At 62.7% G+C, this 10241-nt stretch overlaps 1 protein-coding gene across 5 annotated transcripts; it reads left to right on the top strand.

Moving 5' to 3' along the window:
- The first annotated feature begins 363 nt into the window (after positions 1-363).
- Positions 364-7322, top strand: USHBP1 (USH1 protein network component harmonin binding protein 1). 5 transcript variants are annotated; one of them, XM_077122014.1, is made up of 13 exons: positions 364-502; positions 824-928; positions 1015-1169; positions 1589-2024; positions 3184-3250; positions 3412-3542; positions 3708-3848; positions 4117-4290; positions 5092-5341; positions 5861-6085; positions 6537-6643; positions 6833-6955; positions 7218-7322. In XM_077122014.1, the coding sequence occupies exons 4-12, from the start codon at positions 1606-1608 to the stop codon at positions 6915-6917; spliced, it is 1599 nt and encodes a 532-aa protein (XP_076978129.1). In that variant the 5' UTR covers positions 364-502; positions 824-928; positions 1015-1169; positions 1589-1605; the 3' UTR covers positions 6918-6955; positions 7218-7322. The 5 variants fall into 5 exon arrangements, with proteins under 5 accessions (XP_076978129.1, XP_076978128.1, XP_076978127.1 ...); XM_077122013.1 differs by having other exon boundaries at positions 3125-3250; positions 3704-3848; XM_077122011.1 differs by having other exon boundaries at positions 366-502; positions 3125-3250.
- The last annotated feature ends 2919 nt before the right edge of the window (positions 7323-10241 follow it).

Here is a 10241-nt window from a genome sequence, read left to right as displayed (position 1 = left end):
CTTAATAACTACCCCCATTTTACAGATAAGAAAACTGAGGCCCAGAGAGTGGCATTGCTTGCTCGAGGTTCTTGAACCTGGGCCTTGACTGAAGTGGCAGAACTGTGACCCCCAGCATTCAAGGTAGGGGTGGAGACGGGGAGCTTGCAGCACAGTCAGACAAAGACAAAAAACCCCAGCCCAGGGGACCTTCCAGCTCCCAGGAAATAAAACCCAAGGGTCTGAGCTGTGGGATCGAAGGCTGAGATGAGGAAGGACTTGCATCTCCAGAGCTGGACACGCGTCCCCCCTGGGGCTGGAAGAAGCCACTGTCCTCAAGGAGGAAACGGCACAATAACAGGTCACATGACCGGGGGAGGGGGTTTCCTGTTCCCTGGCCCCTCCCAGGCCAGCCTTGGCCAGCCCGGGTGTGAACGCGCAGTGGCCAGAATGACCCCAAGAGTGTCCAAAGACTTGGACCTCTGATCGGGGTGCCCCGAGAGGAGCAGAGAGGTGGATGTGGGTGAGGGGCTGCCTTCTAGAACTGGGACCTGGTGTTCGGGAGGGTCTGGTGTAGGAGAGCCCACACAGGGGAAGGAAAAGAGGTAAGAGGGTGGCACAGCTGGTGAAAATGTACTAAGCAGAGGAGAAAGAGAAGATCAAGGTAAACCTGACAGATAGTGAGCTGCCCGTCAGGGGAGGCATTCAAATGTGTCAAATCAAAATGGATAACTCGAGATCGTTTCTAGGAGGTAACTGATGCCTAATTTCACATGAAAGAATATTGAGGCCCCCTTTTGTCCAGACACAAAAGGCAGGAACCAAGGTCAAGCTGTGTTTTTAGGGGACAAGGAAGGAAGAGGATTATACAGAAGATATTGATTTCTGCACAGCGATGAGTGCCCGAGCCACCCGGCCCCGAAGTCGGCGAGGGAGGCACGCCCCGCCTGTGAGTGTCCCCCTCCCTGCCATGTCCAGCTCCATGGAACCCCGGGGCCCAGCACCACCTGGCTCAAAGAGGGGGGTCATTTGCAGGGTGAGTTGGATCCTGTGGCTGAGAGTTCAGAGGAGGCAGAGGCAGCCATGGGGAGCTTTGAGCCAGGCCCTGCACCACCTCAGGGGAGCCGTGGCGTGTCAGAGGAGCTGCTGGGTCTCGTGGCAGAGGCCAGTGGGCAGGACCTGCGGGACAGGTAAGGGCCGTTTAACCTCTGCCCACCCCACCTCCCAATCCAGCTCTGGCACATCCTCCCTCTTTCCTACCCTCAGCCCTGCCTGTTCTCCTCCCCCGCTCATACACCTGCCATGGCTCCCCATTACCCTACTCAGTTTGACTCAGAAAGGGCTTCTCGGGCACCAGCCCACTGGACAGTCCATTTTCAGAGCTCCCTCCCACCTCTGCTTCCCCAGCCCCAGGTCCCCTCCTGGACTGCTGCGGTCTAGCCTCCTCTCTGGACCTCCAGCATTCCAGCCTTGCCCTGAACAGCCCCGGAGCATACAATACTTGCCAGCCCCCTGCCTTGCTCATGCCTCCTTGGGACCCTGAGGTTTAGGGCCTCAGAATTCCTGCTGAGCAACAGGTGGCTGTGGTTTCCTGACTCGGTCTCCCCAGGACAGACAAGGAAGCCGATGGGATATCCGGTGGGAGCCCGGCCCCAGTCCCTGAGGGCCCTCCCGAGCCTACAGCGAAAGCCCACCAGGCCACAGAGGTGGCCTCTGACGGGGAGACCATCCCCTCCGAGCCCAAGGCTCCCGACATGTTCCAAAGACTCCAGCAGGCCCTGTGCTCCTTGGAGGCGGCTGCAGCAGCGTGGCACCAAAGGCCCCCGAGCTGTCCCGAGGCCCCAGATGTGGAGGGCAGCAGCAAGGGGGCTCCAGGGCCCTGCGGGGAGCAGGAGGGGGCAGCGGGCTGCCGGTGGGAGGCCGCACGCCTGGCCGAGAAGAATGCCTGGCTGCAGCTGGCTCTGGGCAGCCGTGAGGACGAGCTGGTCCGCCTGCAGGCTTCCCTCCGGGCCGTCCGGGCTGAAAAGGAGATGCTGCAGAGGGAGGTTAGTGGACAGTCCTGCCCAACTCAGGCAGGCAGCCCCTGGCCTCAGCAACATTTATACGTGTCCCTTCCACCAATCTTTCTGGAGGGCCGATGTGTGCCAGGTACTGCACCCAAACCAGATGAGGGTCCTAAGCCTGTTAGGGAAGGCCTTGCCGAGAGGGTGACCAGATGTAAAAAAAAAACAAGCAGAAGCTCAGGGAGGAGCTGTGCAAGGATCCAGGGCAAGCTTTGCCAGGCACACAGAACAGTAATTTGCTATATTCAGGGAGCAGCAAGGAGGCCTGTGTGGCTGGAGTGGAGCGAGCGAGGGGGAGAGCAGGAGGAGGTGAGGGCAGGAGGGGACAGGGCAGGTCGTGCCGGGCCTGGTTGGCCTCAGGGAGAACTTTGGCTTTTGCTCTGAGTGAGGTGGGAGCCATGGAGTGTTCTAGGCAGGGGGGAAGGACCTGCCTACATTCAGATGTTCATGGGCGCCCTCTGGCAGCTATAGTAGGAACAGTCAGTGGGGGGAATGGGCAGAATCTGGCAACCCAGGAAACAGCAATTTCCCCAACCCGGGGGAGGAGTGGTGGAGGTTGTGAGGAGCATGCAGATTCCAGATAATGGTGCCGTGGAGCTGATGGTTCTGGCCATGAAAGCTGGAGGGGAGTCAAGGACAATTCCAGGGTTGGGGCCTGAGGGACCAGTGAGAGATGGAGAGGCTGTGGGAGGAGCAGGTTTTGGCAGGAGAAGACCAAAAGCTTACTTCAAGGTGTCCATGCGCATGTTTACCCACGTTTGAGCCCAGAGCTCAGGAGAGTTGTCAAGGCTTAAGGGAAATGTTTGGGAATCTCAGTGAGATCCGAGGGATGGGAGCCCCAAGTCTCTGGTCTGGACCAGCTGGAGGAAGCCAGGAGCCCAGGCCAAGGAGTGGAGTCCGTCTTCCTCCTGGGAAAGATTACTTTGGGTGGCCAAGTGAGTGACTTGCCCAAGGCTTCATAGTTAAGGAATTGCTGGGGAGTGAGTTATCTGTGGCTCCTGCCTTCCAGCTGGGGTTCTAGCCACTGCCCCAGAAATAGGCCTTGAGGAGGGCTGGTCTGATAGTCCCTGTCCTTCCCCCAGGTCCAGGAGCTGCAGGATTTCCTGCCGAGATTTGAACCCTTCCCACCTCCTTCCCACAGCCAGGCAGGCGGTTCAGGCAGTGGGTCCAGCAGTTCTGGGGCAGATGGGGATCCTTGGGGGACTCAGGTGAGTGTGGAAAACAAGAATCCATGGTCCTGAGACCCTTAGACTTCAAGAGATGAGACCCAAATGCTGATCTTGAGATCCAGGGCTTGGAAAAGACCTAAAGCCATGATCCTGGGCTCTCAGTGCCTGGGTGGGTAAATTAAGTGCCCTCTTCTTGGCAGGACCCCTTTCCCCTGGCTCACCCCCTACTCCAGCGCCTCCGGAGCAATCCCAGCACCAAGATTATTGGGCCTCTCCCCACTCTCACCCCTGAGACACACATCCTGGAAGCCCAGATGGAGCAGCTCCAGGGGTAAGAGCTGCAAATGCTGAGCTCGTAAGGGCACTGGCACCTCCTCAACCAGGGTTATGAGTCAAGAAGTCTTGAGCTGGAGTATGGGGAAGAGACAGGGTGGAAGCTGGGTCCTGACTACCTTTGGAGGCCTCTCACTTTCCCTCTTCCCCACCTCGGAGGTAGGAATATCGAGAAGCTTAAATGCTTCAACCGTCTGCTGTCAGCTGTGCTCCAGGGGTACAAGGGCCAGTGTGAAGGTCTCAGCATGCAGCTGGGCCAGCGGGAGGCCGAGGCCACGGCACTGCATCTGGCCTTGCAGTACAGGTCTGTGCACCCCACCAGCGATATCACTGGCTGGAGACGGGATGGACATCCAAGGATGGCCCCCGTCCACAGAGGGAGGCAAGATGCCTGTAGGGAAGCATTTCTCCACCACAGAAATTAATTTAAGACAGTCCTTAGTTTCAGGGGTCCTGAGGGAGTCTGAGTGCTCCCAGGGGCGGGTTCTGGGAGGAGATGTGAGAAGCCCAGGAGCACATGGAGGCTGGCACCCACCTGGCAAGATGGGACTGGGCATCCTGGCATTCCACAGTGAGGACTGTGAGAAGGTGTACGGGGCCCTGCTCACCCTGCGGGAGGCTGACTCAGGAGCAGGGGAAGAAGTCCCTCTGGGCAACTTGTGGGAGGCCGAGAAGGAAGCATTGAGGCTGCTGGCACAAGAGAAGGCTGCCATGGATGGTGAAGCCCAGCGGGATACCCAGCTGAGGTATCCCTGGGAGTCCTGGGATTGGGGCTGACCCCTGAGTGAGTCATTGGAGGGTGAAATATTGGAGGGTGGGGCTCCCAGAGCTGGTCCCAGGTTGGGATTTGGCAGGGTTGGCAGGAGATGAATGATGATGTCCACTGACTGACCCTGGTATGGTGGTGCTTAGTGGCCTGGTGGTGGATGATTCCCACTGGGGTTGACATGATCCTGTGGTTGGCCATGCTGTGTGATGATACCTGTTGGGTTGGCACAATACACACCAGACAGTCTTGATGGGTGATGGGGCCATGTTGACATGACTGACGCCGCCCACTGTGTTGGCATGAGTAACAATGCCCACTGGGTTGACAGTACCTTCCCTCCATGTTGACATAAGTGGTAGTCCCCATTTTGTTGGCATTATGGTGCCCACCATGTTGGCACAAGCCACGGTGCCTGTTTGGTGGCATCACACACCCACCATGTTGACATGAGCTGTGGTGCCCATTGAGTTGGCATGATGGCACTTGCCATGTTGGTTTGAGCAAGGGTGCCTGTGGAGCTGGTGTGATGGAGCCCACTGTGTTGGCATGAATGACAGTGCCTGTTGGGTTGGTGTGATGGCACCCACTGTGTAGGACTGACGGGTGGCAGTGCTCATTGGGGCTTACATTATAGTGCCCACCATGTTGGTATGACTGGTCCGTCAGGGATAGCATGGGATAGGTAAGACGGGGGAAGAGAGAGCCCACCAGGGTTGGTATGAAGTCAGCACAACCACACTCCTCAGGGTGGACACAGGCCCTCTTCTATTTCCTACAGCCCTGAGGGCAGCAGTGTGGACAGGCCCATGCCTCAGGAGGTGGCTGCCCAGCTCCAAGCCTACCTCAGGCGTCTCCAGCAGCGCCGTGCTCTGGTGAAGATCCCCCCAGAGCCGGGCCCCACCTTGGCGCCCTCACCCAACATGCCTCGGGCAGAGGCCATGCTGCAGGCTATGCTGGGGGGCCAGCCATGCTCAGCCCTGCCCCGGCTGGAGAAGATGCAGATCCAGCAGGAACTGGCGGGCGCGCGGGTACATATGGGCTGTGGTCACTGGGCCAGCAGTCCTGGCAGGGCAAAGCCCTTTGCTGAGGTTTAGAGAGGAGCATTGGTCACGGGACCCAGGAGCAAGGGAGGGTTCTGCTGGACTGGATTAGGTTTCCTGGAGGGAGGAGAATTGGAACCGGAGTTTTGAGGAATGAATAGGAGTTTGTCCTCTGGGTCTCAGTTTCTCATTAGACTTCCAGTCTGGCTTTCCAAAATGCCCTTCCTAGGGGACAGAGATGGGGGCAGGAGACATAACAGGGAGGTCATAGCTTGATATCGCAGTGCCAGGGCTCTGTAGTTGGAGAAATTCTAGACACTCCCTCTGAGCTGTCACTCAGTTTTGTCAAAGCTCCTTTCCCTATCTGAGCTGCCATTTCTGCAGCTGGGGCTTTCAGTGGGGGGAGGAGGGGATATTTCCCACCTCCCAGGAGCTCGATGAGGGACCTCAGTTTCCCCTGTGGTTGACCCTGGAGGACAAAATCTCTGTCCTCTCCTGGGTCTTTAGGAGACTCTGGCCGACCTGACGCTGCAGCTGCAGATGGCACGAAGGGAGAAGCGGGGCCTGGAGCTGCAGGAGGCCGCCCTCCGAGCCCAGGGCCCGGCCCACGCACTCCTGCTGGAGCAGCTCCGGTGGGAGCAGGCCCAGCTCCGGGCAGGCGAGGCCAGTGGCAGCGGTGCAGAGAGCAGTGGAGGTGGGAGCAGCGGAGACGACGAGGAGGGCTGGGTGCCGGTGAGCAGGTCCTACTGGCTGGCATTCCCGGCAAATCACGGCCCCATTCGCGCCTTGGTTCCCACTTCTGCACCAGGTGGCGAGGGTACTCGTAATAAGGGGCAGGTCACGGTTCACACCGCTTTCCTCTTTCCTGGCTCATCTTGCCTGACCTCTGCTTAGAGCCTTCGATGGCTTCTGGAACCCTTAGAGTTGAGACCTGTGAACGCAGCTCTTTGAATCACCTCTCCCGCCTCCAAGCCTCTCTGTGCACTTCCTGTGGGCTTCAGCTCAGACCTCACCTCCTCAAGGAGGCCCTCCTGGGTTGCCTGCTGTTGAGGTTCACCCTTTCCTTATTTCCCTCTCACCAGACTGAGCCCTGTAAGGCCAGGGGTCTCACGTGCAGCTCAGCTGAGCACATGCCAGGCCTCCCTCAGCCAGTGTCACTTTCCTCCCTTCTGCCCCCTCCCAGGGCCCTCTTGCTGTCCCTGGGGGCACCAGTGGCATGGATGGAGGCCAGGTGGGCAAAGGGAGGGCCCCCGAGGAGCTGGCGCGGGAGCTGGTGGCATCTCTGACCCGGTGCGTATCGAAGGCCTGAGTTGAGGAGAGGATGGCAGCTGGGGCTGGTGGAGTGTGCAGTGGAAGGCAGGGTGTACACCTGTGTGCAGGTGTGTTCAGGTGACACACCGTGGGCAGGTGGGTGGGAGGAGGGGGATCAGGCGGGTCCGGGTGTGGCTGGGAGACCCTCTCTCCCCACCCCCGCGCCAGGGCCACCGGTCTGCGGGAGCAGCTGGGAACTCTGAGGGAAGAGCTGGAACAGGTGGCTCAGAAGGAGCGAGCCAGGCGGGCTTAGAGTACCGAGCTGAACAGCGACTTGTGCAGGGTTCACAGGTGAGCTCTCTGCCCTGTCCGCACCTGCCTGGTAACCTCAGGGGTGCCCCGGGCTCTCTCTGGGTGGGCCCCAGCTTCCCTGCGGTGAGGGGGCAGCAAGTTCATTTCGTCTCCTGCCATGTCCCCCCATGCTCAGCTTTGCCCCATGATGCTGGGACCCCGGAGCTGCAGGCTGGGGGTGGGGTGCTCGGTCTCTGCCTTGGGGGCGGTGGGGGGGCCGTTTCTCGACCCAGCCACCTCCTGCCCGTCCCGTCCCCTCCAGCGCCCTGGTCCTGGCCTTCCGTGGAATCCATCGGAAGCAGGAGGAACAGCAGCGGGCGCTGGCGCAGCAGGTGGCCCAGCTGGAGGCACGGCATGCAGGGGAGCTGGCCTTGCTGGGAGCTGCCGCCAGAGCCCTGGGGAGGCCCAGGCCGCCCCGCCCGCCGCCCCGGCTTGGGGAGACCCTTCTCTAGACCCCGAGCCATTTCATAAACTGTCCTGGAATGACTTTATGTGACGTGGTATGACTTGGCGTGTTTGACATGGCGGGGACGGGTGTGCCCCGGGGTCCGGTCTCAGGGCCTGGCCTGGCACAGTGTGGGGTGTGGGCAGGGGCAGGGCAGGCGGGAGGCCGCGGGGTTCCCGAACTGGGGGTTCCTAAGGAGCAGGGATGATTCTGGGACACCCGCAGAGATGCGGGAGGAAACTGAAGCCCAGTGAGGTTATGCAGTGACCGCTGGGGTTCCAACTCCCTTCTGTCTCTAGAGCCCCAGAGAGGGTTTGCCCCTCCCCCGCCAGGAAGGTTCTAGGTGGTCCTCAGAGCTGGGAGCCCTGGCAGGTGTTTGCACCTGCTTAAGAGCAGGCATGCTGTCTTATTAGCATGTCATTTGCATAGACCACCCCTCCTGCCCCTCCATAAGGGGCCAACTGGCTGGGGGGGGGGGACAGGAGCGGCCACCTGTCCTCTGGGATGGGACTGAAACTCAAAACCTAGACTAGAAAGGGATTTGTCCACAGCCTGGGGGAGGGGCACTCAGGCTGTACCTGGGCAGGTGTGCGGGGGATGGGTGCCTGAGGCCAGTGCCAGGCAGAGGCCGAGGCTAGATTTGAATCTGGTCCCGGGGCCTCTCCCTTCTGGGGCCAGAGCTGGGACTGGTGACCTCTGGAGCCCAGGGGCAGTCCCTGTGGACTGGAGAGACAGACGGGGTAGGGAGGGAGCAAGGTCGCCCCTGGGGGACGGAGGAGTTGACTTGGTCTACCCTCTCCTGTCCCCAAGAGTCCAAGAGTGACCTCAGCCCCTCCAGTTGGTGGATGGGGATGGGAAATGGGCAGTGGGAGGGAGGTCAACTTAGGGGGTCATGCGGGGGTGGGGCTGGTTCCCAGGCCCCCCAAGAGAAGGGTCTCACCGTTCCCACGGGCATCCCCGAGGCAGATGCACCCAGGCCCCTTTGTCCCGGGTCGGCGGGCACTGCAAGGTCAAATGTCACCGCGGGGCCGCGGGCAGGGGTCAGGGGGGCGGGGCCGGGCCTCTCCCCATCTCCAGGAGGACCCCTGGGGTCACAGGACGGTGGAACTAGTTGGGGGGGGTGCAGGGCGGGTGCTGGGCTTGAACAAGGGGTGTCTGCCTGAGCTCCTGTCCCCCCAAAGCCGCAAGCCTTACCCCAAGAGTCCCAGCTTGTCCCAAAAAGTGTTGTAGGGTTTCCTTTGGCGCAGGGAGGATGCCCCTTCTGAGAGGGGAGGCATGGGGCAGTGGGGGAGGGAGGGAGGGGAGTGGCTGCCGGCCTCTCATTCCGGAGAGGCCCTGTCCACGTGCCGGGGCCACCCTCTGGGCTCTGGGCTGGGCAGGAGGTGGGGTGGGGACTGTGGGCTGCCAAGGTGAAAGGTCATTGCAGGAAGGCCTCCCCCAACGGGTTAAACATTAACAGACCCCTAGGAGAGGCTCCCAAACTTCCCTTGCCCAGGGCGACCGGTTCGCACAAACACACGGTGCCCAATAAATGCTGCTGGGCCCCAGCCTGGGGCTTGGGGGCGGGGCAGCCCTGGAGGCCCCGAGTGGCCTGCGGGGAGACAGCTGCGGTCCAGCCGGCCACCAGGCCAAACCCTTTCTCTGAAGCAGAGAAAGCAAAGGAAATTCAAGGGGGGAAAGGGCAGGCCCCGGAAGGGCTGCGGGCCGCTTCCAGTTGGAGACGGGAGACGGGAGGTGGGGGTTGGGGGTTGGGGGGGGCGCCCTGGGAGAGGCCTGACAGGCGGGCGGGGGGCCCCTCCGACCTCGCAGCTGCCGGAGGGCAAACACCAGATCCCTGCCCTCCTGGAGACCCCTGCCCCCGGGAGCTCCCACCCCAGGCCCCCCGGGTTAGTCCAGGCAGAGAAAGCGGCGGGGGGGGCCGACGCTGCCACTTTCTGGCAGACGAAGCAACATTCTACCCCGTGCACAGGAATGCCCAGGGGTGGTGCCTGCGCGCCTGGGTGCGCCCGTGTGCGTGTGCGCGGGCAGGGATCGAGAGCGGAGGGGCGTGCCCCCAGGGTGCAGCTGGCTCCCCGTTATGGCTTCTGCTGGGAATGCGCTGGGGCTGGGGCTGGGGGTGGGGTGGGGTGGGGTGGGGAGCGGAGAAACCCCGGGCGCCTCCAGGGCGGGTGAGCGACATAACGTCCAAGGCCGGAGGCGGAGGGCAGGGCCTGGGCGAGACCTCTCGGCTGGGCGGCGGGAGGGCAGAGGGCAGCGGCGGGCCCGTAGGGGTTAAGGCCGGAGCCGGGAGCGGGCGGGGGCGGGGGCGAAGGGAGGGAGGGAGGGAGCGGGCCGGAGAGAGGGAGGCCGGGGGAGGGTCAGGCCCGCGCGGCCCCCGCTCCTCCCGCTGGCCCGAGCGCCGCGCGCGGCCACCCATGCCCTTATAAGGGCGGCCGTCGCCGGGGCAACGAGCGCCCGCCCCCAGCCCGCGGCGCGCGCCCCGACGCCCGCCCCCCGCCCCCCGCCCGGCGAATGGAACGTTGTATGTCAAACCGGCCGCAGCGCGAGGCCGGGCGCGCGGGGTCGGCGGCGGCGGCGGCGGCGGCGAGAGCGAGGCTCGGGCCCAGGCGCAGGCCCAGGCCGGGCGGGCGCGGCCGCAGCGGGGGCGGCGGCGGCGGCGCGGGAGGCGGCGGCCCGGGGCCCTGCAGGCCGCGAGCGGCGGGTGCGGGGGGGCCCGGGGGGTGCGGGGGGGCCCGGGGGGCGCCCGTCGCCCCTCCCTCCCGCCGCAGGCGGCCGCGCAACTTGCGGCCCAACTTTCCCCCCCGGCCTCCCGCGCGCGCCCCGCGGCCCGCTAAGTTGGCG

Source organism: Tamandua tetradactyla, chromosome 11 (assembly GCF_023851605.1).
Source record: "Tamandua tetradactyla isolate mTamTet1 chromosome 11, mTamTet1.pri, whole genome shotgun sequence".
Lineage (NCBI taxonomy): Eukaryota > Metazoa > Chordata > Mammalia > Pilosa > Myrmecophagidae > Tamandua > Tamandua tetradactyla.
This window is presented reverse-complemented; position numbering and strand designations above follow the sequence as displayed.